This window comes from Lontra canadensis, unplaced genomic scaffold (genome assembly GCF_010015895.1).
Source record: "Lontra canadensis isolate GAN:19392208 unplaced genomic scaffold, GSC_riverotter_1.0 scaffold201, whole genome shotgun sequence".
NCBI lineage: Eukaryota > Metazoa > Chordata > Mammalia > Carnivora > Mustelidae > Lontra > Lontra canadensis.
This window is the reverse complement of record NW_022631195.1, coordinates 1310457-1338119: the sequence shown is the minus strand read 5'-3', so window position 1 is coordinate 1338119 and position 27663 is coordinate 1310457. Positions and strand designations below refer to the sequence as shown.

Below are 27663 nucleotides of genomic sequence, written 5' to 3'. Positions count from 1 at the left end.
ACTGAGTTTTGGAGGGGAGGGGGGTAGGAGGTTGGGTGAGCCTGGTGATGGGTATTAAGGAGGCATGTATTACATGGAGCACTGGTTGTAGTGCATAAACAATGAATTCTGGAACACTGAAAAGAAATGTAAAAAATAAATTTTTAAAAAATTAGGGCTTTATTTTCAACAAACAATGCTTGGACTATTATTGAATAACCTTATACCAACAAAATGAACCTAAACCCTTACACCATACCATATATAAAAGTTAAAAGATATCATCAGCCAACTAAAAAAGGGGGAGTAGGAAGAACTGAAATATATATATATCATCAACCAAAATGTAAAGTAGAAACTTCTAGAAGAACACAGTAAAAACCTTAGTGACCTTGACTTTGGCCAAGATTTATTAAATAGGATACAGAAGAGTATGACATTTCAAGGAATGAAATCAGTGAATAGAACTTCATCAAAACTTTAAATTTTTGCTCCCCAAAATGAAATAAAATGAAAAGGCAAAGCACAACCTGAGGGAAAATATTTACAAAACATATATCCAACAAATGACCTGTATCCCATCCTACAAAGAAGTCCTATAACTCAATTAGAAGACAAATGACCCAAATGAAAATGGGCTTAAGATTTGAATGGACACTTAACCAAAGAATATATGGCAAATAAACACAAGAAATAACCCTCTATCATTAAGCATTAGAAAAATGTGGGGCACCTGGGTGGCTCAGTCGGTTGAGTGACTGGTTTCAGCTCAGGTCCTGATCTCATGGGTCATGGAATCAAGGCCCACACACAGCTCCATGCTTAGTGGAAGTCTACTGGGATATTCTCTCTATCTGCCCCTCTGTGACTTGTGTGTGTGTGTTCTCTCTCTCTCAAATAAATAAATCTTTTTTTTTTAAAGGGGGCATAAGGCAGAGGGAGAGGGAGAAATAGACGCCCTGCTTAGCAAGGAGTCCAATGCAGGGCTCGATCCCAGTACCCTAGGATCATGACAGGAGCCAAAGGTAGACAATTAACCTATGAGCCACCCAGAAGTCCTAAGTCTATTCTTTGTAACCATTTCTCTGTAATCCAACTGCTTATCATAACTTGTACATTTGCATCAAAAGAGACTATACAGGGCTTACTTTGTAATTTTTAAATCTTAAACAATTGAGGGGCACCTGGGTGGCTCAGTGGGTTAAGCCTCTGCCTTTGGCTCAGGTCATGATCTTGGGGTCCTGGGATCAAGCCCTGCATTGGGCTCTCTGCTCATCAGGGAGCCGGCTTCCCCTCTTTCTCTGCCTGCCTCTCTGCCTGCTTGTGATAGCTCCCTCTCTCTCTCTCTCTGCCAAATAAATAAATAAAATATTTAAAAAAAAATAAAAAATAAAATAAAATATATATCTGCAGTGTATATCACAAAGGGTTAACATAATAGAACTTCTAAAACCAGAGAGAAGAGACCACCAACTAGGAAAAGAAGCAAATCACAGACAAATAAGTGAAAATGGTGCTTAAATATATGAAAAGACGCTTGACTTCACCCACAAAGATGCAAAAGGAAACCACACTGAAATGCCATTTCTTCTCAGATTGGCAAAATTCCAAATATTTAACAAGATATTTGTGTACGAGTTTGTAAGGAAACATCACCAGTGGGAATGCAAGATGGTGCAACCCTATGGGAGGGAAATAGGCAACACCCATCAAAAATGAATTACAAATGCCTACTGAAGGGGCGCCTGGGGGCCTCAGTCAGTTAAGCTCTGCCTTCGGCTCAGGTCATGATCCCTGCGTCCTGGACTGAGCCCCACAGCAGGCTCCTAGCTCAGTGGAGACTCTACTTCTCCCCCTCCCTCTGCCACTCCCCCCTGCTTGGGCGCACATACACTCTCTCTCTCTCTCAAATAATAAATAAAATATTTAAAACAAAACAAAACAAATGCTCTCTCACCAGACAATTTGTAGGAATCTATCTCAAAATTGAACTGGCAAAACTATGTGGAGACCTGCACAAAAATATTCACTGTAGCACTATTTTTTAAAGATCTTATTCATTTATTTATTTATTTGAGAGAGAGAACACTTGATGGGGGAGGGTCAGAGGGAGAAGTAGGCTCCCTGCTGAGAGGGCCTTCCCCCGCCCCCCATGCTGAACTTGAGCCCAGGACTGCAGGATCATGACCTGAGCCAAAGATAGACGCTTCACTGACTGAGCCAGCCAGGTGCCCTGTAGCACTATTTTTCATAGCAAAAGATGGGAAACAACCCACATGTCCAGTAATTGCAACTTGTCAAATCCACACACTAGAGGGGAGTGAGTACACCCCTGCAAAAAGGAGTAAGGAGTATTCCTAGACACTGCTAGTGAGAGGTCTCCAGCATACTGTTAAGTGAAAAAAGCCAAAATGCAGAACAGTAGGCACAGGATGCTACTGTTCATTTTTTAAATAAATGGTTGCCAACAGGGAGAGGAAGGTAAAAGGCTGGTGGGGACAGGGAGAGGCGCTGGACTTCTCTGGACGGACTTTCTTTTGTAGTAATCCTAAAACAAAGTTACATGAAAACCTGAAAACTGGGGCATCTGGCTGGCTCCGTCAGTGGATCGTATGATCTCTGAATTGTGGGTTTGAGCCCCAAGTTGGGTATAGAGATTGCTTAAAAATAAAATCTTAAAAAAAAAACAAACGAAAAAGTTCACCCTAAAGAGCAAAAGCAAAACGGAGGGAAGGAACCAATACAGAGTCTCGACTCCACAGAAACAAAGTACTTTCCTCTAAAGCAGAGCGATACCCTAAAGGAGGTACAGCCCCCCAAAGAAAGACCACAGAAGAATGTTAGACTGTTTTCAATAATCATACTGTTAGTAAAAATGGCATTGTTATTCTGACACAATTATATATAAATAATAAAGTTAATGGTTGTGCTAAGAAAATCAGGATCCAAGATTTTTATTAAACATTTTTATTTAAATTCAATTAATTAACTTATAATATATTATTGGTTTCAGAGGTACAGGCCTGTGATTCATCAGTCTTACACAATTCCCAGTGCTCATTATATCACATGCCTTCCTTAATGTCCATCACCCAGTTACCCCATCCCTCCAGCAACCCCAGTTCATTTCCTATGATTAAGACTCTCTTGGGGCACCTGCGTGGCTCAGTTGTTAAGCATCTGCCTTTACCTCAGGTCATGGTCCCAGAGTGCTGGGATCACGCCCCACTTGCTCCGTGAGGAGTCTGCTTCTCCTTGTGCTCTCTCTCTCTCTGTCAAATAAATAAATTATATATATATATATATTTTTTTTTTTTTTTAAAGGACTCTCTTGGGGTACCTGGGTGGCTCAGTGGGTTAAGCTTCTGCCTTCAGCTCAGGTCATGGTCTCAGGGTCCTGGGATCGAGCCCTGCATCGGGCTCTCTGCTCCGCAGGGAGCCTACTTCCCCCCTCTCTCTGACTGCCTCTCTGCCTACTTGTGATCTCTCTCTCTCTCCCTGTCAAATAAATAAATAAATCTTTACAAAAAAAATAAATAAAGGACTGTCTTATGGTTTTTCTCCCTCTCTGGTTTCATCAGGATCCAAGATTTTTTTTTAAAAGATTTTATTTATTTATTTGACAGAGAGACACAATGAGAGAAGGAACACAGCAGGGGAAGTGGGAGAGGGAGAAGCAGGCTTCCCGCCATGCAGGGAGCTGGATGTGGGGCTCGATCCCAGGACCCTGGGATCATGACCTAAGCTGAAGCCGTTTAACTGACTGAGCCACCCAGTCGCCTCAGGATCCAAGATTTTTAACACAAGAGAAAAAGAGATGCAACTATAAAGAAGTTAATAACCACCTGGCCCTAAATTTGAATTTGAAATATCAGTGTGAATTCATGATGTTTTTTACATTAATATTTTTTTTTCCTAGCTTTGTCCTCTGAAAAGACATAGACATAATGACCAACCTGATGGCAACAAGCACTCCTAGAGTCCCAGTTGTGTGCTCCAAATGCCATTTCCCACTGGGATGGACTAGGGTTTCTTGAGATGGGAGATGAACTTGGAATATCTTTTCTTATTAGGAATCAAGTAAGTGATCAATGATTACAATGCATTAAAAAGACTCAGGGTAAACTTAAAGAGGTTTCCACGGCCCAAAGATGGAATGATTCTTAATTTTAAAAACTGTAATGGATTAAAATACATCAAATATGTTAAAGTCTTTGAGTTGAAATGATAATAGAAAGAAACATACCTACTTGGTCACCTCTGAAGAATGACAGAAAACCAGTTTATTACTCTGAAAGCTAATAAATAAAGGCAATAATTAAGCATTCAACTTGCTGTCCTGTATGGATCCCAAACAACTGGTAGTTTGGGGGGCATGCACATGACCTTCTTGCAGGAATCTCCCATCCTATGTTAATACCTTGCTAGAGGGGAAAAACAACCTTAGCCTGACAATGGGCAAGGCTGCAAGGCCTCTGGTATCTTGTAGGTCCTCTTTAGTGTATAAAAGTTCTTTTGAAACTCCCTTTTTCTTACCTCCCCCAACCCCATAGTATATAGTCAGCCACCCCTCACAACCCTAGGGCAGCAGCTCTTCCTGCCCACAGGTCCTGTCCCCATGCTTTAATAAACCACCATTTTGCACCAAAGATATCTCAAGAATTCTTTCTTGGTCATCAGCTCCAGACCTCACCCCACTGAACCTCACTTATATTCCAAAACTTCATCAACCATGGTTAAGTTTGTCTTTCTGGAACTGTTTCCACAAATGCAGCCGGGTTACCAATACCAGAATGCTGCCATCTTGCAAACTCCTCATGAAACACAGGCAGGCAGAACTGTTAGAGGAAATGCATAATGCACACTTAGGAAGTGTTGTGTGCCAATGCAAAATCTAATTAGTCTCCACCTCTAAGTTAACAGGAACTCCTAGTGACAGAAAGACACCACAAGAATGCAAAGGCAAAAATCCCAAAAATGAGAAACTCCACAGGATGCATGACCAGAATTTGATAAATTTCAAAGAGGTTTTAAAAAAAAAAAAGCGGAAGGAAGCTGATTACAATATTCAACCCTTATGCTCATTGCAGCACTTTTTATAATAGCTAAAATATGGAAGCCATCCAAGTGTCCACCTACTGACAAAGAATATTTACAATGGGATACTATTCAACCATAAAGAAGAATGAAATCTTGCCATGTGCAACAACATGGATGGATCTGGACAGTGGGATAGGTCAATCAGAGAAGGTACTATGTGATTTCACGCATGTGAAATTTAAGAAACAAAACAAAGAAAAAAAAAAGAAAAGCCAAATCAAAAGGCTGACTGACTACAGCAAACAAACTGGTAGGTGGGAGGGGGTTTGGTGAAACAGGTGAAGGGGATTGAGAGCACGAGTATCTTGAGGACTGAGTAAGGTAAGAATTGTTGGCTCGCTACCATACCTAGCATAGGAATGTTCACGACCATAGACCATACTCTACATACACCTGAAACCAATATAACATATGCTAACTACAGTAAATTTAAAATATTAAAATAAATAAGACTCTAGTTTAAAAAAATAAAAGAAAATGTAAGTCTGTCAACCAAATGCATTGCTAGTTTTTTGGGTTTTTTTTATCTTTTTTTTAAATTTATTTTCAGCATAACAGTATTCATTGTTTTTGTACCACACGCAGTGCTCCATGCAGTCCGTGCCCTCTCTAATACCCACCACCTGGTTCCCCCAACCTCCCACCCCCCTCACCTCTTCAAACCCTTCAGATTGTTTTTCAGAGTCCATAGTCTCTAGTGGTTCACCTCCCCTTCCAATTTCCCCCAACTGCCTTCTCCTAACACCCCATGTCCTAGTTTTGATGGGGTTTGGAATATAGGTGAAGTTTGGTGGGGTGAAGTCCAGAGCCAAGGCCAAGAAAGAACGCTTGAGACGTCTCTGGTGCAAAAGGGTAGTTCTAGGACTTGTGGGCAGAAAAATGCGCTCTGGGTTTGTGAGGTGTGGCTGATTACATACTTGGGAATTTGGGGGAGGTATGGAAAAGGGAGGTTTCAAAAGGATTTTTGTATGTTAAAGAAGACTCACAGGATACCAGAGTCCTAGCCATTGTCAAGTTAAGAGTGTTTTCCCCTCTAGGGAGGCGTGAACAGTAAGGCAGTTGGGAGCGTCCTGGAGGAACCTGACACTGCCTGCTTCAAGTATCTGTCAAGGGGCTGTAGATTATAAGGACATTTGATTGTATCTGGAAACTAGGCTGTTGGTAGAAAGGCTTTGTGCTTGCAGGTCACTAAGCCTTGCCGGGCTGTGATCTCTCCAAGTTAGCCATCTGCTTTTCCTTCAGGGCAGCCGGGAGAACATCCCAAGGTGGCGGGCAGTTTGTGGGGTGTCCGCTTCGGCCTGTCCTCAGCTCCCTCATCAGTTTGAATCACGACTCACACGAACTGATTAAAAGTAAGAAACAGCATGACGGACAGAAGGCTCTGGACACTGGCTACTTGATGGCAGTGAAGCATAATGGAACATTTAGGTGTGATCGTGCTTTTGCAGCTACGTTCTCAAGGGCCCTTCTCTCTCAGACAGCCCTGGAAGTTCAAAACGACCTGCTCCGTGGGACACAGGCGAAGCGACTGGTCAGTAAGGGCTTCAGCGGTTGGACGGACACGTGCTAAACTACCTTCTCTAGCGTCGTGTACCGCCGGAAGCGTCCATCCTAAGCAGCTAAAAAGCAGCAGTAAGCTAGGGGCGTCCCCCGCACCCTGTGTGCCTGAGGTCACCGGGCGCCCAATCCCGGGGTTCGCGCATCAGGAGAGGCGACATGGCCCACTCTCCCTCCCGTCCGCGCCCCTCGGGCGTCCCAGTCCGGGCCGCCTGAGGCTCCTCTCCGGGGTGGCCCTCGCGGGACCGCTCACCGCCCTCCCGGGCGCGGGCTTCCAACCCCGCCCCGCGAAAGGCCGTCACCGCCAGTGCAGGCGGCGGAGCGGGCCCTCAGTGCCACACGCGACCGCCGCCAGGCCCTAGCCGGGTCCCAGGCCACAGCAACGAGAAGGCACTTTCAGAGGGGGAAATGCCACCCGCTTGAGGCGGTCGGGGGACCGGTGGGGACAGACACCTGAAACCCACAGCAGCAGCGACGCAAGGCAAGCCGCTGCAGGACCGCCGGCAGTGCGGTGCGCGCAAGGCCCGGGCGCCGTGTGGCCTCTCTAGGCGCGCAGGAGGTCTCCGCTCTCGGTGGCTCTGGAGCGCGCCGCAGTGCTGTCCGTCAGGAAAATGGCGCCGGCGGGGAAGGCGGGGCCGAGGGCCGCGCTGGGGGCTGTCGCACGCCAGGATTGGTGGCCCGGGGGTGTGGGCGGGGACTTAGGAGGCGGGGCCCCCCGGGATTGGCGGATGCGCAGACGAGGCGGGGCGTCCCCTTTGTCTGGGTGCGTTGCGGGCGCCCGTCCCTTCGCGCGTGAGGCTGCGGCGTGGAAGGTGAGTGGCGGATTCGCGCGGGCACTGGCGGAGGCCGGAGCCGGGTCGTCCTCGCGGACAGGGTATTCCCTGCGGGCGCCGGTTCCTTCGCCGGCGGACGCGCAGCGGCCTCCTCTGCCTCCGCGGACCCCGCTGAGCGACCCAGCCCCCCGCCTTCCGCCACACCCCAGTGCCCGCCTGCGCCTCGCACCCGGGCCTCCCCTGACCCCCAGCCCTCGGCCCCCGCCGCGCCCCGAGCACCGGCCCCCCACGCTTACGGGCCCTTCCCTGCGGCCCCCACCCGAGCCCCTGGGCCCCGGCCGCGCCCCGAGCACCGCCCCCCCCCACGCTTCCGGGCCCCGACCTGAGCCCCGGGGCCCTCGCCGCGCCCCGAGCTCCCCCCGCAGGCCGCGGGACTCTTCAGACTCCCCCGCCCCCCCCCGCCACGCTCCCGGGCCCCTCCCCCGCGGGCCCCGCGGGAGCTGCAGGGATTCGGCGGGGAGGACTCGAGCCCGTGGGCGGGGAGGGCGGTCCGTGACCGCGTGTCGCGGGGCTCCCGGAGTCCAGGGCCAGGTAAGAAGCCCGCCCCGCGGCTCCCGCAGCGCCTCCGCACCTCGCGGTCGGTCGTCGCTCCACGTCCGAGCGGCGTCGGGGTCTCTGGGCCCAAAAGCACTCGGTGATTCTCCGTCTCTCGTCCGCGCGCTTGGCTTCCCTGTGACTCCGGAGTGGCCGAGACCAGCCTCTTCCGGCCTCTTCGCTGGTGCTTCCCCGGTGGGTCATCGGTTCTCCACGTCGTGATGCAAAACGATGCGCGTCTGGGGAAGCGCGAGCTTGCGGGAGAACGTCGGTGAGCGGGGCTGCGGGTCCACCCGGCTGTGGCACCCGCCGTCCGCGGCTGCGGGGAGGGTGCGCCTTGGGTCGCGCGCCCCGCACCGTCGTCGCGGAGTGTTTGAGTTTCCGTCCCCGGGACTGGGTGGGGTTGAAACTTCTTGTGTCTTCGTGGCCCCCGGGATCGGCCGGTCCCTGCTCTGCTCTGTGTGCGCCGCAAACTGACGTTTGACTCCAGCTACTGCGTTTTGTTCTGGCTGGGGTTTTTGAAGAGATTTCAGCTTTTTTTTTTTTTTTTTTTTTTTTTTGATTTTTTTATATCTTTATTTGACAGAGAAGCAGGCAGAGAGGGAAGGGAAGCAGGCTCCCTGCTGAGCGGAGAGCCCGATGCAATGCCAGGACCCTGAGATCATGACGTGAGCCGAAGGCAGAGGCTTTAACCCACTGAGCCACCCAGGCGCCCCCGATTTCAGCTTTTTAATGTTAAAGTATTTAACTCCGAAGGCTTTTGAGCTTTGTTGTTTTAAAGGGCTTTCCCCTTGCCAAGATTATTTTTAAAACAAACCCTTGTTTTTCTCCGGTACTTGTGCAATGTTGGACCCATCTGGAATTTATTTTGGTGCAGGGTGAGAGGAATCCAGAGTCGTTTTTTTCTCTGTGCTGTTTCCAACACCACCTATTGAATAATTCATCTTTCCATTGATTTGGAAAACCACCTTTGTCGTGCATTAAATTCGTGTGTGATTTTGGGTCCATTCTGGAATTTGGTGGCTTTGATGTGCATGAGGTCTTGATTTTCATGCAGCAGATCTGGAAGTCTCTGCCCCCATATTTCTGCTTTTGGTATTTTGCTTAAAAGGCCCTTCCCACCTGAAATACGTATTTGCATTCAAGTTCTTTCTATAAAACGTGATGTAAAATTTCTGCTTTTCATTCATTAGCTTGCCCGGGATTCATTAGATGTGTAGTATTTGATATGAGATCTAATTTTTTTCTAGGGTTTTTTTTTTTTTTTTTTTTTAATCTCTTTGCCTTCCTCTACTTTCTGGGAGATCTGCTGACCTTCATGCACAGGCCCAATTCTACTTTTCCTAAAGCATTTAGCTCGTCCTAGCCCCATTTACTGAACGCTGTTTCCTCAGCAGTTTGAATTGCCTCGTCTGTTCTCCATTTGCATATACGGATTTGGCCCTGCTCGGCCCGGTTCCTGTGTCACCCCTTTTCATCCAGGCCCACTTGGCTCTCGGGGCACCTCGGTTTTGTGGGTACAGTGAGAATTTATATCTCATTTCTATAGATAAGTTTATTTTAAGCTTGTTTCTTGTGTCATTTGTGATCCTATGTATTTTCTGACCAGGTCTTGCTGGTGTGTAGGAAGCTATGGGTCTGGGCGCGTGATCGTTGGCTGTGGAAGATTGCAGGGTTCTGCTCTGCGTTCACACGTGGCTCAGAGAGGCCCCTCCTGAAGATGCTTCCCCGGTGGAGGGCACGGGACTCACTCCAGCAAGAAAGCCCGTAGGTGAGGACAGTGAGGACAGAGGAGGAAGATCTTCGGAGCTGCCCAGCCCAGACCAGGGACTGGGGGTGTGCCTGGCCTGGCCTGTCACTGTGGGCAAGGTCTTTGGAAGATAGGCATGCTTGTTCTTCTCCATCAAGCCCAGGAGGAATTCAGTAAGGGCAACAAGTTCCTAAAACTTAGCTTACAAAACAAAGTAATCATAAATAATAAAACATGAAGTTCTAAACTCTTTGCGCCTCCGCGGTCCCTTCCTTAGTTGCTGGCTGCTCCGCCATCAGGAGAGCCAGGGCCTGCTTGGCACAGAATCTCTCTCTGCAGTGTGGCTTCTTTCCCGTGAAGCGTCCAGTGCTGCTGAGAACAGTGATCTGTTCTGGTTTTGTTTGCATTACTCCCTGCTCCCTGAGATTTCCAAAAATGAAATTCCTGCATCTGAGGAATGACTGGCTGATGGATGGTTGGGCCTGGTGCAGGTCCCCCCAGGGGGTGCGGTTTGCACTTGGCCCCGTGTTGGGGGTGGCATGGCCATCTGAACAGAACTGGGCATGCCCACCTAATCTCCCTTCCTGTCTCAGCTCCTGCGTTGGGGCGCCTGGGTGGCTCCATCCGTTAAGTTTCTGACTCTTGATTTTGCCTCAGGTCATGACCTCAGGGTTGTGAGATCGAGGGCTCCGTGCTGAGTGTGGAGCCTGCCCAAGATTCTCCCCACCCCGCCCCCCACCCCTCCATCCCCTTGTTTAAAAAACAAACGAACAACTCCTGTGTTTTTTCATAGAGCAAAGCCTGGAGGTGGGCATCGGAATCACGGGGGTCGGGGTGGAGGAGAGGGCGGCTCAGGAAGTGCCAGTTCTGGGCCCTGGATGGCTCTGTTCACCTGCCCAACGGCTGTCCGCTTTGGGACCCACAGTGTTTTGCACATCTTTGTGTGCAATCACAGACTTGTTCAACACTAGTCAGTACCACTTCTTGTATTTGTTCTTTTTCTTTATCGGAATACAGGAATATGTCTTAGTTCCTTTGGGCTGCTCCAGTAAAATACCATAGACTAGGTAACCTATAAAACAGACGGTTCTCAAGTTCTGCAGGCTGCAGGGTGCCTCCGTGGTCGGGGAGGACCTTTTCGGGTTGCAGACTTCTTGTTGCGTCCCTACATAGCCAAAGGAGTGAGGAAGCTCTGTGAGGTTCTTGTACTGATGCCATTGTGAGGGCTCCAGCCTCATGACCTAAGCATTTCCCAGTGGCCTCACCTCCTAACACTACCCCGCTGGGCATTAGGATTTCACCATATGCATATTGGAAGGACACAAACCTTCAACCAAAGTAACAAGTATACTGGTGTGTATGCTTGGGCTTGGTAACGTGTGAACATCATCCTGGGTAGAGAGCCTTTGTTTCAGTGCTTTTCTAGGACTGTCCCCTTCCCCCCCACCCACCCCTGGGAATCTTGCCCTTTGCCTTGTACACCCGCCTCCATGCCTCGCTCATACTGACAGCCTGGTTTTTTGAGTTAATCTAACTGAATGAGCCCAGCAGCATCTGACTTCGCAGCCTGCTGCCTCTTGAGGCCTGCAGAGGAGGGGTGTGGGCTCCCTGTTTCATAGGTGCGGACAAAGCACTCACGCTTCTTGACCCTGGAGGCATTCTTTCTGAAAGAGGACATTATGGACATACTTTCTGCATCCCATGGTCTCATATATCTACTGGCTGTCTCCCCCAGCTTAACTCTTTCTCAGGGGGTGTGTGACCTGTGTGTGGAAGGACTGTGGCTTGGCAGTGGCACCATCCTTGGGCCTGTGTCCATTCCAGGGGAGTGCCCACTCTGAAATGGTCTATCCAATTCGTCTACATACTGCCAAGTGGCTTTCCTGAGAAAGAGTGTGAAGTATGGGCTCATAGCTCTTATTTCATTCACTTAATCAGCAAACATTGGGTTGCTGGCTGCTCTGGGACACAAAGGGAGAATCAGGACTGGGAGACAGGCCTTCAAGGTTGGGGGGTCAGGAAGGCCCTCGATGAGAGGATTATGTGCCAAGAACCAGCCAAAGGTCAGGAGCCTCCCTAGCAGAAGGGAAGCCCAGGCGGGGTTCAAGCCAGCAACAGCCACGGTTCCCACAGTGGGGTTGGGGGTGCACAGGGGAACAGCCCTGCTGCAGCAGGGCCGCGTTCTGGCTGTGCTTGGAGGTTGGAGGGGGTTGTGGAGGGGGGGGGGGGGAGGAGCGCTCGGACGGCTCATTCTGTTGAGTTTCTGACTCTTGGTGTTGACTCAGGTCATGAGATCAGGCCTTGTGTTGGGCTTCACACCCAGTGGGGAGTCTCCTTGAAGATTCTTTTGCTCCTTCCTTCCCCCTGCTTGTGCGTGCTCTCCCTCTCTCTTTCTCAAATAAATAAGTCTTTAAAAAAAAAAAGAAGCCAAGTGCCTCCTCGGGTCAGCTGTACCTGTCTCCAGCACTCACTGGGGAGGTCCTGAATGGTGTTCCCATGGGTGTTTCTTGTTGAATCCTGGCCCAGTTGCAGTGGGGCCTACTTGTACCTGGGTCCCAGGGGACCAGGGCTGGATTATCCAGAAAGGTCAGAGTCTCATGCAGGTGAGGATTGAGGGAGCAGTGTCCAGGACACCTGGTGGGGACTGAGTTGCGGGAGGACGGGTGACTGACTCTCACAGCTGCCAACAGTGGGCGAGGAGCTGGCCACATGGAGGTGATGGAAGCCCCTGACCAGAGCCGCCTTGGTGGGGGTGGAGGGTGGAGACTACTCATGGGGAGGCAGCCGGACAACGCCTTGGGGAAGATGAATGACCATGAACAGTGGCAGGTTTGTGGGCCGCTTGAGAGGGTGTGGGTGTCGGAACCACCATCAAGAGGGCAGGGGGCAGAGCAGGTGGTGGCAGTGACTTTCTCATCGTTGTTCTGAGACCTGGTGAGTCCCCCCCCCCCATTCTTTCAGATTTTATTCTTACCTGTTCTCCAGCATTTACTGTTCATATAAATTTAAGGTTAGTGTCACTCTTTTAAGACCCCTATTGGGATCCTAATTAGAGTTGTGTTGCATTGACACAGACACACAGATTTGGTGAGAATGGGCATTCTCGGTGAACAGAGAGATGGAGAGAGGCCAGCCTCTCTCCGCCCGAGTCTCCTCTCCTGTCCCTCGAGGCCGCTGCGGTTGGGAATTCCGTGTGTATATTCCCAGAAGTTGTCCGTGCAAACATACACATACATTTTATATTCTGTGAAGAAAATGGGTTGTGATGCTTCCTGACTTCCTGCCCCCAAGTCGTCCCTTTAAGCAGCCCACAGTGTGAGGCATCCTGTTTGTCACGGTGATCGTGGTGGCCGTGTCCCTCTTGGAGACTCCCTTTGACACTCCAAATAATGTGAGCCCCATCCCCCCAGTAGGAGAGCTCTTGGTCGCTCCCTCCCCATTTTTTCCAGTAATTTGAATATGACAGACACCTCAGCTAAACTAGTCCTTTTACGTCCCCAGAACCTGCCCACCCATAGGCCTCCCCACAGTGCTTAGACCAAATCCCTGGGTGACTCTGGACTTCACCTACCAGAATCAACCATGTGTCACGCCTCCAATGCCAGTCCCTGGTGGAGACACCACCAGGCTGACGGCGCCAGCCTCACTGCAGAGCCAGGGCACAACCAGGGCAGCCTGAGGCACCGACAAGCCACAGGAATCACAGTCAAGTGAATCCCGAAGGACCTGGGGTGGGCTGCCCCAAGAGTACGGGCCTCAAGCAACACCACGAGTTCTCAGCCTGTCTTCCCTGGAGATTATCTCTGGAGGCAGCCTGGCCTGGCATCAGCCCTTCTGTGTGGACTGTGGGCCTGAGCAGATGGCGCCGAGTCCTTGTTAGCTCCCCAGCTGACCATGAGGACCCCAGGGTCTGGAGAACAAAACCTTCTGGCTAGAGCCTTGGGGTACACAGGTGTCCCCAGGCATCTGAGGCGGGATTGTTCCTGGGCTCACAGAGTCCAGGGACCATTGTTCCTGAATTGTGGAGTAAGAATTGGTGGGGGGGGGGGGGGGGGGGTGGACTCCCAGAACTAGGGTCTGTGAAGGCAAGGCTGGGCCCCTCATGTACTCCCTCTTCCTCAGCCCCACAGGCTCCTCTGACTTCCATCTTCCTCGGAAATCTCAGGCGGTCCAGCCATGGCAGCGGCCAGGCTCCTGCCGCCGCCAGCAGCACCCCAGGTGAGCTGCCCTCGAGGCCTGAGCAGCACCTCCGGGTTCCCTCACAGCCCTCCTATGCCCAGGGCTCCAGGTGGTCACCTAAGTGTCACTGCATCTGAATCCTGTGGCCTCTTCCTGTTATACGCCCCCATCCCCCACCCTTCCCCCGCCAAGCTGTTCACATGTGTTTCCCCTACCAAGGGCATCTCCACTTGCATCCACTCCATCTCATATGTGGAGACTTAGTCCAACCTGCAGCAGCCCCTGTCATTCCAGGCCAAGGTGACCTTTGAGGATGTGGCCGTGCTCCTCTCCCAGGAGGAATGGGACCGCCTGGGCCCTGCTCAGCGGGGCCTCTACCGACACGTGATGATGGAGACCTACGGGAACGTGGTATCGCTAGGTATGGCCCCTCACCAGGTCTCTTCTGTGTCTGTGTGCTCGGCCAGGGGTGGGGGCCCTGTGGTGGGGGCTCTAGAGGAATGGCAGTCCTGTCTGTCCTGCCTGCAGGTCACTCGGGTGGGGTGGGGTGCGGGTGTTCACAGATACTGTGTTGACAAAAGGCCTTCCCTCCCATGGGCAGGACTTCCAGGATCAAAGCCCAATGTGATCTCTCAGCTGGAGCGAGGCGAAGAGCCATGGGTCCTGGACGGGCAAGGGGCTGAGGAGACTCGGGGCCTGGGGAGTGGCCGGTCAGGTGAGTGAAATGAGCTGGCCCTCCTTCCCTTGGGGTCAGTCAGTTCCCAGTGGCCGTGGCACTGACAGGTGACAGCAGGAGTAACGTCCAGCCCCTTCTGGCAGAGGCTTAACGCAATGAATTGCACTTACGTTGTGACGGCAGATGGGGAGTCCTACTCTCGAGAAGTGTTTTGTTTCCCTTCAGCTCCCTTTTCCTTTTGCAGACAGCTACAGGCATGACCACGCGACAGCTCGTATGCGACAAGACCGTTCGCCCTGTCCATGGGGTAGGTGTGTGTCTCATCGTTCTGACCCACACAGTCCCGCAGGTATTCATGCTCACCGTTCACCAGAGTATGTTCCAACTTTGGGGAGGGGTTTTCTGAATTAAAAATCTGTTTCGGTGGAAGTGTTTTTCTCCCTTTGTCTTGTCACATGTGACACACTCTTCCCTAGTCTGTGCTTGAATCTGAAGCCGCCATTCTGGACGTGAGGGCTCTGCTGAGGCTCCCGCACCACGCGGCCACAGGGCGGCCTGGCACTGACAGCAGCCTGAGTCTGTCTGTGAGCAGGAAAGTTCGGTCATGCGCGGGGGTGAGGACGCGGAACATTGAGTGAGTGACCTCCCGTACAGTTATTTTTTAACTTTTTAAGGTCATCTTGTTACTTTGGCGTCAGGGAAGAAACCACCTATTCAGGAAACTTCAAACAGTAGAAACAGTACTTTTCAGTGCAAATGGGCAATTGTTTCTTTGGCTTACTAGCTCTATGCTATGATGATGAGGCTTTAGAAGTCAAAAAGCAACTAAAGTGTGTTTCCCTGTTTAAAAAACACATAGTATAACCTTTTAAAAGTAAGATGTATATTGGGGTGCTTGGGTGGCTCAGTCATTAACCTCTGCCTTCAGTTCAGGTCATGATCCCAGGGTCCTGGGATCAAACCCCACATTAGGCTCCCTGCTCCACAGGAGGCCTGCTTCTCCCTCTCCCACTCCCCCTGCTTGTGTTCCCTCTCTCACTGTGTGTCTCTCTCTCTTTGTCAAATAAGTAAAATCTTTTAAATAAATAAATAACAATAAATTAAAAATAAAAATAAGATGTATAAAAAATGTTATCAGATAGAGGACAGTAAACTCAGATTTTTTAAATGAAGAATCTATTAGTATAATAGTGTGTATTAGTATATATAACTGTATATATATAGTTATATAGTAGTGTATATATATACATATATAGTATATATAACTATATACACCCAATAATTGTTCTGAAGAGAATAAAAAATACAGAAATAATCCGTAATAAAAGTGGGCACACAACTTGAACAGGTTCTGATAGAGGAGAAAGCCAAAGGGCCAGTAAATGTGAGAACATGCTCGGCTTCATTATTCATCAATAAAATGGAAATCAAAACCATTCTGATTCACCATGTTACACCTTCAGAATGAAAAAAATGGGGGGGAAAATGGGACTGTTGAGTTTGGTTGAAGCCGTAAGGCAGCTAATGAGGGTGTAAATGTTGTGCACACTCCCTTTAGAAACCCGTTTGGCATTCTCTAATGAAGGTGAAAATATAGGTCCCTATGTCAGTGCTCCACTCTGGTATGCACAGCGAGGCTTTTCGTGTGTTAGCACCGGGAAACATACATGAGAGTCTTCATAGAGGCATGCAAAATTGGGAGTGACCCAAATGTCCACCAGCAGTAAAATAGATAGATGAATAAACTTTGGTGTTTTAATAAAAAAAAAAAATCATAGTGAAAATGGTTTAAAAACTACTTTGGAACAATGTGATGAATCAGGAACATAGTGTTGGGAGAGGAAAGCAAATTGAAGAAGACCAGGTACTATGAAATTATAAAAATCTCATAAATATGCCTAATTAAGTTATTGGTTAGAGATACAAATTCCTAAGATAAAGCTATTTAAAAAAACAAAATACAAAGGCTTCTACTTCAGCCAAAATGGGAGTAAACAGAGATGGGAGTTACCCCCTCAATTGAAACAACCTAAAAACAACAAGATCAGTGAAACCACAGCTCTTAAGGTGTTGGGCGTCTTTCTCTCAGTGGATGTCAGTCAGTGAAGGAAATTAACCTCCGAGAGACCAGAAACAAAGGGTTGATCCCTACTACTGCTCTCAGCTTAAAGCCTGGAGATCACAGTGTGGGGAGAGGAAGACTGGGAGAGCCCAGTGGTCTCCCAGACTTGAGAACACATAGCCAGGAGACCAGAGACACCAGGGAGGCTAGGAGTCCCACAGAAGCATCCATCTGACAAAGAGAACTCTGGAGATCTGTAGGAAGACCCCTCGAGTATTAGCACTAGCAAGGAAACAGTCCAGTGCCAGGAAAGAGCCTCCTCTTTAGAAGGAGCAGCAGCTACAGTAGTCAGGATTTAAGATGGTCTTCATAATGGAATGAACGTTTGTGCCCCTCTCCCATTCATCTGTTGGAGCTCTAAACCCCAGTGTGAATGTATTGGTGACAAACCCTTGATAGAAGTAATTAAGGTTGGGGCGCCCGAGTGGCTCAGTGGGTTAAAGCCTCTGCCTTCAGCTCAGGTCATGATCTCGGGGTCCTGGGATCGAGCTCCGCATCGGGCTCTCTGCTCGGCGGGGAGCCTGCTTCCTCCTCTCTCTCTCTCTGCCTGCCTCTCTGCCTACTTGTGATCTCTCTCTGTCAGGTAAAAAAATAAAATCTTGAGAAAAAAAAAAAAGTACTTAAGGTTGAGTGAGATCACACGGCTAGGGCCTTGATTTGTTAGGGTTAATGTCTTCATAAGAAGGGAAGAGAGACCAGACCTCTCTTTCTTGGCACACAGAGCCTCCCAGATCCCTGCCCATGGTGTCCGTGCCCTACCTGCATAATCCCCAGGATTGTGAACGTGGCTTTTACTCCTATGATTATGTTACATTAAGCTTTTGCTTTTAAGTAATGGAAAGCCCTTTAAATATGGGTCCGGAGGTCAGAGACAGAAGTCAGATTCAGGAATGGGAAGGATTTGATGCATCATTGCTGCCTTGAAGGTGAAACGGCCACATGGCAGGGAATGCAGTTAGCAGTTAGAAGCCGAGAGTGGCAAAGAAACAGCCACCTTAGTCCCATAGCTACAAGGGGCTAAATTTTGACAACAGTAAGAATGAGCTTTGAGGTACATTTATTGCCTGAGCCTCCACACAAGAATTCAGACTAACACTTTATTTCAGCCTTGTGATACGCTGAGCAGAGAACTCTGTGCTCTAGGCTAGTACTTAGAGTGTCCAGCGCTCACACAAGGCTGGGAATGCTGTCTGCTCCCAGCAGCGAGAGCGGGAAACCTGTAGCTCGCAGGGTTATCAGAGAGCTAACTAGTGGGGGAAAGTGCCCTGAGCACTACTCTGGTCTGATCCGACAAAGGTGAAAGGCAAGGACCGGACGTGCTACTTTGAAGTAACTTAACCAAGGATACTTGAGCTCTAGAATCTTTTTTTCTTTCCTTTTTTTTTTTTTTTTTTTTTTTGTTTAATATTTATTTACTTTAGGGGTGCCTGGGTGGCTCAGTTGCTAAGCGTCTGCCTTCAGCTCAGGTCATGATCCCAGGGTCCTGGGATTGAGCCCTACATTGGGCTCTCTGCTCAGCAGGAAGCCTGCTTCTCCCTCTCCCTCTGCTGCTCCCCTGCTTGTGTTCTGTCTCTCTGTGAAGTAAATAAATAAAATCTTTTTAAAAAATAATTATTAGAGGAAGAGCAGGGAGAGAGAAACTCAGACTCCGTACTGAGCAGAGAGCCCAACATGGGACTCGATCTCACGACCCAGAGATCATGACCTGAGCCAAAACCAAGAGTCAGACGCTTAACCAACAGCCCCACCCAGGCTCCCTAAGCTCAAGAGATAGGGGCGCCTGGGTGGCTCAGTGGGTTGAGCCTCTGCCTTCGGCTTGGGTCATGGTCTCAGGGTCCTGGGATCGAGCCCCACGTCGGGCTCTCTGCTTGGTGGGGAGCCTGCTTCCCTTGCCCCCCTCTCAATGCCTGCTTGTGATCTCTCTCTCTCTGTCCAAAAAAAGAAATATATATATATATATCCAGCCCCAGGGCACCTGTGTGGCTCAGTCATTAAGTGTCTGCTCTTGGCTCAGGTCCTGATCTCAGGGTCCTGGGATAGAGCCCCATATTGGGCTCTCTGCTCAGCAGGGAGCCTGCTCCCTCTCCCTCTGCCACTCCTGCTTGTGCTCTCTCTTTCTCTTCTCTGCCAAATAAATAAAATCGTTTAAAAAATATATCCAGCATCAAACAAGGTAAAATTTGTAACATCTGATATCAAATAAAAAGTTACCAGACATCCAAAGAAGGAAGAAAACACAACCATGGGCTCCTGGGTGGTTCAGTGGGTTAAAGCCTCTGCCTTCGGCTCGGGTCATGGTCTCAGGGTCCTGGGATCGAGCCCCACGTTGGGCTCTCTGCTCAGCGGGGAGCCTGCTTCCTCCCCTCTCTCTCTGCCTGCCTCTGCCTACTTGTGATCTCTCTCTGTCAAATAAATAAAATCTAAAAAACACACACACACACACAACCATAATTAGAAGAAAAAAACAGTCCTATTAAACTGACCAAAAATGACATCAGTGATAGAAGACAAGGATATTAAAATAAGAATTTATTCCATGTGTTCAAGGTCTAGAGGGAATACTGAGCATATTAAGTAGGAGCATGGAAGATCTGTGAAAGACCCATTTCTGATTTCTAAAGATGAAAACAGTGTCTGAGATGAAGAGTTCAATGGGTAAAATCAGTGGCAGATTAGACATTGCATAATAAAAGATGAGTGAGGAACAGCTGGGTGGCTCAGTCTGTTGGCTGTGTTCAGGTCAGGTCAGGGTCCCAGAATCCTGGGATCGAGTCCCGCATCAGGCTCCCTGCTCACTGGGGAATCTGCTTCTCCCTCTCCCCTCCCCCTTTCCGTGCTCACTCACTCTCTCTCTGACAAATAAATAAAATCTTTAAAAAAAAAAAGATTAGTGAAAACAAAGTCATTTAGGAAGTCCTGAAACAGAAGAAAAAAAAAGACTACAGGGTATCAGTGAGCTGGGGGACAGTCTGAAATGGCCTAATGTATAGTTGAAGCCAGCAAAGCAGGGATAGGGGCTTAGAGAAAATATTCTAAGAAATGATTGTTGAAATTTTTCCAAATTTGATGAAAAGTATAAACTCACAGATCTAAGAGACTCTGCGCCTCTACACGATAAAATTACACTGAACTACATCATAATCAAAAGAAGTATTACAACTAAGAAGCCAAGAAAGATCAAATAGAATCATGAAAAGTAACAATTTTTTTTAAAGGAGAAGGAAGAGGTCATGAACCGCGATGTTTAGTGGCTGCTCTAGGGCTTACAGTACACGTCTCTAGCCACCCAGTACCTTCAGACGATGTTAACGCCATTTCACAGTAGCATAAGACTTAGAACCATGCACTGGATGGGTCTGCTCAGGCCGCCGTAACAAAAGGCCATTGACAGTGACTAAACATCAGAAATTTTATTCTCACAGCTCTGAGGGCTGGAAGTCTGAGACAAAACCGCAGTTGGGTTTGGCTGAGGGCTTTCTTCCTGACTGGCAGACAGCAGCTTTTTGGTGCTCACATGGCCCCTTTCTGGGCCTGTGCATGCCTGGGGCGGGGGAGGTGGGAAGTGAGTAAGCTCCCTGGTCTCTCTTTTTGGGCACTAACCCCATCATGGGGGTCCCATCCTTGTGACCTTGTATAGCCCTGATCACCTCCCCAAAGGCCCAACCAAATATCACATGGGGTCTTAGGGCTTCAACATGTAAATTGGGGGTGGGGGACACAACATTTAATCCATTAAAACAGCCCTCTGTTTCTTCCTGGATAATTTCTGTTGGCCCATTTTCAAGCTCACTGGGGTGGGTCCACTGATGAGCACAGTAGAGGCGTTCTTGTGTGGCTGTGTTTTTCTACATCGAGCATTTCCAGCTGGACTCTTACAGTGTCTGTCTGCTGAAACCCCCCATCTGATCATTCACATCGTTCCAACATACAGGTCATCTCTAATTCTAGTTCCGTTGATCACTTGGTCTCTGATTCTGTGTGTGTGTCTTCTTTCTCTTGGGTGTCTCCTAACTTTTTATCAAGTGTCAGCTATCAATTAGGACAGTAGAGATAGAGGTGAGTCGTCTGTCTGCAAACAGAACCTGACCTGCTGGGCTGATAGTGTGACAGCCTGAGTCTAGTCAGGGCTCGGGCTGGGCTCTGTTCTTCCCAGAGTGGCCTTCAGCACACCACTGAGATTCCTGGGAGACTCTCCGTCTCCCAGGTGTGCCCACGAGAGAGGGTTTTCTTCCGTGCTCTCGCCCCCACCCAAGCAGTAGTACGCAGTGGCTGGTTGCTCGCGGCTTGCCTTCGGGCCAGGGGCTGGGGCAAACGAGAGGGTGCGCCACTGTTGTGTCCCTGGGTCACAGCCCTTCCCTTAGTTGAAGCGGACTTCTCCCTGCTGGGCTCTTGATCATTTCCTGCCTCTCCCTCAGGAGTAGGAGTATTACCCTTACCAGCCATTGGAATTTTTATCTGTGCCCGAAAATGAGAAGCTTGTTTTCTGTCGCGCAGGGACATGGCAGTGTTTGCTTTGCGGAGGAGAAGGGTTCAGGTGGGTCCGCAGGAGGCATCCTCTGGACCTGCCCCCAGGGGAGAAGCCCATAGTCAGGAGCCCTGCATCTGCGGTTCTTTGGAAGTTCACTGTTTTAGCCCAGGGCTTCTTCCTTGCTTGGGTGGCGGCCTGTCTTCCATCTTGCTCTTACCTCCCATCCGGGCACCTCAGTGCAGGTGTCTTCCCGTGCAGGCACCTGTCTCTCCTTAGGTTCAGGTCACTTGGTTGCCATCATGACCTCAGCTCTGTGATAGATTCGAGAAAGTTACGATTTTATAGATTACCTTACTTTTTCTTGCTGTTAGGGAGGTAGTGATACTCTTTCCGGTTTTCTTCCTCCTGGGGCATTCCAGTTAATATGTAATTAATAATAAGTAGTATAGTAACATTGCTTTACATACTGTATAATAGTAGTGATATTAACAGTAAAAGGGACATGGGAAATGTAACTGGATTGGCCAGTGTATCCACTTGACTTTCTGTGTCAGACTGTGCGCTTCTGTTGGTCATGGTGAGGAGTCCTCCCCTGTCACTGATGAGCAGGCAGGGCTGGGCAAGATGGACATGGGACAGTAAGCTGTCCCAGGGCGCCTGGGGGCCGCAGTCAGTTAAGCATCTGACTCTTGGTTTCAGCTCAGGTCACAATCTCATGGGTCTTGGGATCGAGCCCTGCATCAGGCTCTGGGCTCAGCATGGAGTCTGCTTGTGACTCTCTCTCCCTCTCCCTTTGCTCCTTGTCCTCTCTCTCCCTCTCTCTCTCAAAAATTAAAAGATTTAAAAAAAAAAACCCAAAAACGGTAAGCTGTCACATGCTGGTCTGACGGTAGGAACTAGGGGTTTGAACACTGATGGGGAAAGAGAAAGATAAGGAATCAAAAAAGAGATGTGGATCCTGAAGCCCACCAGCCAGGAGAAGTTGGAGCTTATTCTGGGAGGAAGGAGCCAAGTTCTCTGTTGGACTCCTGACATGGATGTGAGGGCCGTCTAGATAGCAAGGTTAGCAGAGCCCCCACCTGAGCCTGGAGAGCACTGGGAGGTGGAGGGGTCGGTGTCCGTGTCTAGAGTGCAGCTGAATCTCGGGGTGGGTACGGAGAGCCCGTTCGTCAAGCCTGGAGTGGGACTCCAGCCTCTATAGGAGCCCCTCACTCAGGGGAGTCTCCCAACTTCCCACTCCTGCCTCTTCTCAGATGACCCTCTGCTGAGGGTCTGCTTCCATCTGGCTGCCACCAACTTCTGCAAGAAGCATTAGCATTTGGTAGGTCTTCCCCCCCGCCCCGCCCCCCACCCCCACCAAGGTAATCGAGCTGCCAAAAGGCAACACAGATCAAAACAAGCATATTTTGTTTATTGACCACCTTGGCCCAAATCTTTCTCTGAGCCCCAGCTAGAACTGCATTACGGCCCATTATGTAGCATTTGTCTTCCCGGACCAAGTCATGAACTAATTAGTGAAGCTTGTATCTCAGTATGCTGTTACCAGCAAGGTGTGGGGAACTTGACAGTATCCTAGTCTAGATAGGACACAGTTGGAAAACAACTGGGTGCTGTTCCGCTTTCTAATAAAGAACCACAGAACGAGACGTACTCGCCACCAGATGGAGGTGAAGGACCACCACGGGCCCCCATCCTGGGAACGGCCTCTGAGCATGAGGGAGCAGAGCACATATGGCTCTCTGAGCTGGGAACACCCAGGTCTTGCCCCGTGAACCAGGGAAGTAAGTTCTGGAGAGAAGGGGGGAGCGAAGAAGGGGGAGCTGGAGTCCCACACCTGTGCCCATTTGGGCACCGTCTTAGCTCGTGGTCTCGAGATGGCTGGGTCAGCGTCTACATTGCCCTCAGGGCTGCAGGCCCCTCGACACCTGGTGTAGACCCTGAGTGCGTCTGCGAGAATTCTCAGCCGTCCTCTGCCCAGAGGCTTCTCATTCCGGAATGACCCTCGAGTGCACCCGTTTTTAATGCTGTTCTGGTCAAGGTCTTTGGGAAGCTGGGGGTGGCGGCTGGGTGTTTGGAGGTGGCCTCCTAGGCTGCAGGGCGAAGATTGGTCACTGGAGGGCCCACAGGAGGCCTGGCCGCAGGCCTGCAGTCAGTCTCTTGCTTCTGGCCCTGACATGGTATCGGCGCCACCTGTTTGGGGTCCTTGGTAAGGACCACTCCATGAGCACAGTCTCGTCCTCCCACAACAGCCCTAAGGTCACTTGTGAAGACTTGGTCCTTCCCTGACTGGCATCTTGTCATCTCAATGGCTTGGTCTCCAAGATGTGAAACACTTGTTCTCAGGGGTGCCTGGCTGGCTCAGACGTTAGAGTACACAGGTTTTGATCTCAGGGTCATGAGTTCAAGATCCATACTGGGCGTAGACCTCCCCAAGGGGGGGAAAATTTTGGAAGCCACCCTGTCCTCCCCCACTCACACCGCAGAGAGTCCCCAACCTGGCACTAAAAACATCTACCGGAGCCTTCTCTGCAGTGCTCACTGCTGCTCTGCAGGCCACATTCCAGCCTGGATGTGGCAAGACTCCCATTGTGTCTCTCCTCGGGCTTTCCGGTGCATTCTCTGCAGAGAGGAGGTCACACTTCCCCACGCATGAGTCCTAGGGCCCTGTGTGTGTTGGACACGCACGTCTACCAGCTCTACCTGCCCTCGTGTCACTGTCTGCCCAACAAGAGCCTGCGGTCCCAGGTGGGGTTGCGGTTTGATGATGGCTTCTGGAAGCTCTGTACGTCAAGACTCCAGGGTGGGGCTCCTGAGTGGCTCGGTGGGTTAAGCATTTGCCTCCCGCGGAAGTCACGGGTTCCGCATCGGGCTCCCTGCTCAGCAGGGAGTCTGCCTCTGTCCCTCTCCCCGCTTGTTCTCTCTCAAATACAGAAAATCTTAGAAAACAGAGACCACAGGGAGAGTGGGACTCGGGCAGTAATGGCCTATCACCTGCCACTGTGTGCCTCGTCCTTTCACACCTATCTCCAACTGCCCTGTCGCCTGGGCGCGTTTTTAGTTACTGGACACAGTTGTGAGTTTTCTCCCCGACGGCAGCTCACGGGCCGTGTGCATTCAGGGACCACAGCCTGGGGGCCACCTCTAGGGACACGTGCTCTGCTGTTTTGAGTAGGTGGGCAGTTAACTTTTACTTTGGGTTTGTTGTTTCAGAGCATGAGAACAAGGGAGAGAACCCGAAGAGGGATTGGAGTCTGAAGCCGTTTCTTTCAGAGGAAGGATCCTCGGTTCTGGGGGGAGCACCCTCAGGCCAGCCTGATCACAGACCTTACAGAGCCGAGCAGAGCTGCCCTGTGAGCCCAAGCCCCGGCGGCCCGCCTGGAGCGCAGGTCCCCAAGCGGAGTGTGCCTGCCCCCCCGCAGCAGGGTGTCCCCGGCGGGGAGAGGCCCTACAAGTGCACCGAGTGCGGGAAATGCTTCGGCCGCAGCTCCCATCTGCTGCAGCACCAGCGAACCCACACCGGGGAGAAGCCCTACGTGTGCGGCGTGTGCGGCAAGGCCTTCAGCCAGAGCTCGGTCCTCAGCAAGCACCGGAGAATCCACACGGGCGAGAAGCCCTACGAGTGCAACGAGTGCGGGAAGGCCTTCCGCGTGAGCTCGGACCTGGCGCAACACCACAAGATCCACACGGGCGAGAAGCCGCACGAGTGTCTGGAGTGCAGGAAGGCGTTCACGCAGCTCTCGCACCTCATCCAGCACCAGCGCATCCACACGGGAGAGCGGCCGTACGTGTGCCCGCTGTGCGGCAAGGCCTTCAACCACAGCACGGTGCTGCGCAGCCACCAGCGCGTGCACACGGGCGAGAAGCCGCACGAGTGCGCGCAGTGCGGCCGCGCCTTCAGCGTCAAGCGCACGCTCCTGCAGCACCAGCGCGTGCACACGGGCGAGAAGCCCTACACGTGCAGCGAGTGCGGCCGCGCCTTCAGCGACCGCTCGGTGCTCATCCAGCACCACAACGTGCACACGGGCGAGAAGCCGTACGAGTGCGGCGAGTGCGGCAAGGCCTTCAGCCACCGCTCGACGCTCATGAACCACGAGCGCATCCACACGGAGGAGAAGCCGTACGGCTGCTACGCGTGCGGCAAGGCCTTCGTGCAGCACTCGCACCTGACGCAGCACCAGCGCGTGCACACGGGCGAGAAGCCGTACGTGTGCGGCGAGTGCGGGCACGCGTTCAGCGCGCGGCGCTCGCTGGTGCAGCACGAGCGCATCCACACGGGCGAGCGGCCGTTCCGCTGCGCGCAGTGCGGCAAGGCCTTCAGCCTCAAGGCCACGCTGATCGTGCACCTGCGGACGCACACGGGCGAGCGGCCCTACGAGTGCAGCCGCTGCGGCAAGGCCTTCAGCCAGTACTCGGTGCTCATCCAGCACCAGCGCATCCACACGGGCGAGCGGCCCTACGAGTGCGCCGAGTGCGGCCGCGCCTTCAACCAGCACGGCCACCTGATCCAGCACCAGAAGGTGCACGCGAAGCTCTGAGCCCCCGGGCCCCCGCGCGGGACGGGCTGCCGGCGGCTCCACCCCGGGGAGCCCCGAGGAGCGGCCCGGGGCGCGGCGGGCGGAGGGGCCGAAGGGAGCCTGTCGCGGCCCTCGTGGGTGCGGGCCGGGGCGACGTGGCCCGTGCACGCGCTGGCAGGCGAGCTTGAGGCTCGGGCCGCAGCAGCACGTTCCCGCCTCTGAGTAAAGTTCGCGCTTCCAGCAGGACATGCCTTTTCTAGAGACAACAGTTGCTCTAACTACTGCACGTAAGTTTGGGATATTTGCACTATTGTTGGGCCACTGCAGTGCTGCTGGGTGAAGAGATGGCTGTCAGGCATCACCGTGTAATGCGGCTGGAAACCCTACGTGTGTGCAGCCACTTGTTTTGTGTGAACAAAGGAAACAGCCTAAGGGTGAATTAGGGAGAAATGATGTGAACTCAGAAAACGCTTCAGCTGGCGTCAACTTTATTCCAGATCAGAAGGAATGTCCTAAGTGAAAATTCGACTCAGAAATGGATCTTTGCCTCAAAACCTAGCCTTATGACTTACAGACCTTATGCCCCGGAGATCTGGGATGTCTGGGGCCTCCAGACCCTGTGTGGGTTGGAGGGGAGCTCTGCTCTCAGAGCCCAGACCTCATAGCCACTGTGTTACTCAAAAGACAGTTCTTTGGTACATATTTTTAAAACCTAAAATTATCAAATTCAAATTGCTTTTTTATTATCTGAAATTTCCATTCCTATATTTGAGGGTTTTTTATTTTTTACTCCTGATTGCAAAAGTGTCTAGTATCCATTTTCATATACTGTAATGAATCTGTTTATTCATAATTTTTTAAGGATTTTATTTATTTATTTGACAGAGATCACGAGTAGGCAGAGAGGCAGGCAGAGAGAGAGAGGAGGAAGCAGGCTCCCCGCTGAGCAGAGAGCCCGATGCAGGGCTTGATCCCAGGACCCTGAGATCATGACCTGAGCCGAAAGCAGAAGCTTAACCCACTGAGCCACCCAGGCGCCCTTATTCATAATTTTTTTTCATAATTTTTTAAAAGATTTTATTTATCTGACAGAGATCACAAACAGGCAGAGAGGCAGGCAGAGAGAGGGGGAGAAGCAGGCTCCCCGCTGAGCAGAGAGCCTGATACGGGGCTCGATCCCAGGACCCTGGGATCATGACCTGAGCCGAAAGCAGAGGCTTTAACCCACTGAGCCACCCAGACACCCCTTCACAATTTTTAAAAAACATTTTATTTATCTGACAGAGGCAGCGAGAGAGGGAACACAAGCAAGGGGACAGGGAGAAACAGGCTCCCCGCTGAGCAGGGAGCCCGATTCGGGGCATGATCCTGGGACCCGGGGATCATGACCCGAGCCAAAGTCAGATGCCTAAGGACTGAGCCACCCAGACATCTCTAGTTTATTCATAATTTTTAAGTTTTTTCCTCTCTCTTGAAAACAGCTTCTCGGGAGAAATGAAGGACTGTGACCCTTAGGTCCGCAGAGGTACACTGACACACATAGACATTCGTTCTCCCAAATCTGTGAAGCAGGTGGGAGGAGCCATTGTCACAGGTGAAACTCTGGAAGCTGAGGCAGCAGGTGTACTGCAGAGAGGAGACGGGCTCCTCCTGAAAGGAGTCGACATCACCGATGTGTAGAGCAGAGCAGCTGGGACAACAGGCGCTAAAGCAACAAGCAGACAGGACTTGGGATCACTAAGGAGATGCTAGAGAGAAGATGAACTTGCTGAGACGCTCCTTCCGCGACGGCTGAACCTCCAAGGAGATGCTGTTCAGGCTGGTGCGAGGCAGAGGGGCTAAATCCCTCAGGTCCTCAGGTGTTAGGTGTAGATAGTAGCCGAAGTCACTGGCCCTCGGGCAAGCTGCCACCCCCGGCCGGCGGAGTCTGTAGCTGGCATCTGGCTCAGCG

At 50.9% G+C, this 27663-nt stretch overlaps 1 protein-coding gene across 3 annotated transcripts; it reads left to right on the top strand.

The window, feature by feature from the left end:
- The first annotated feature begins 7368 nt into the window (after nt 1–7368).
- On the top strand, nt 7369–25839 carry ZNF250 (zinc finger protein 250). 3 transcript variants are annotated; one of them, XM_032848379.1, is made up of 6 exons: nt 7369–7448; nt 13876–13971; nt 14227–14353; nt 14534–14647; nt 14853–14915; nt 24409–25839. In XM_032848379.1, exons 2-6 carry the CDS (start codon nt 13930–13932, stop codon nt 25731–25733), a joined length of 1671 nt encoding a protein of 556 aa, XP_032704270.1. In that variant the 5' UTR covers nt 7369–7448; nt 13876–13929; the 3' UTR covers nt 25734–25839. The 3 variants fall into 3 exon arrangements, with proteins under 3 accessions (XP_032704270.1, XP_032704268.1, XP_032704269.1); XM_032848377.1 differs by having other exon boundaries at nt 14212–14353; XM_032848378.1 differs by lacking the exon at nt 7369–7448 and adding an exon at nt 9580–9774 and having other exon boundaries at nt 14212–14353.
- The last annotated feature ends 1824 nt before the right edge of the window (nt 25840–27663 follow it).

Excerpts from the sequence above, each read along its gene's own strand:
- ZNF250 (XM_032848377.1), top strand. The coding sequence starts at position 13,930 with ATGGCAGCGGCCAGGCTCCTGCCGCCGCCAGCAGCACCCCAG. Across the intron at positions 14,354-14,533 it reads CGGGAACGTGGTATCGCTAG|GACTTCCAGGATCAAAGCCC; the intron begins GTATGGCCCCTC and ends TCCCATGGGCAG. Across the intron at positions 14,916-24,408 it reads CCGTTCGCCCTGTCCATGGG|AGCATGAGAACAAGGGAGAG; the intron begins GTAGGTGTGTGT and ends TTGTTGTTTCAG.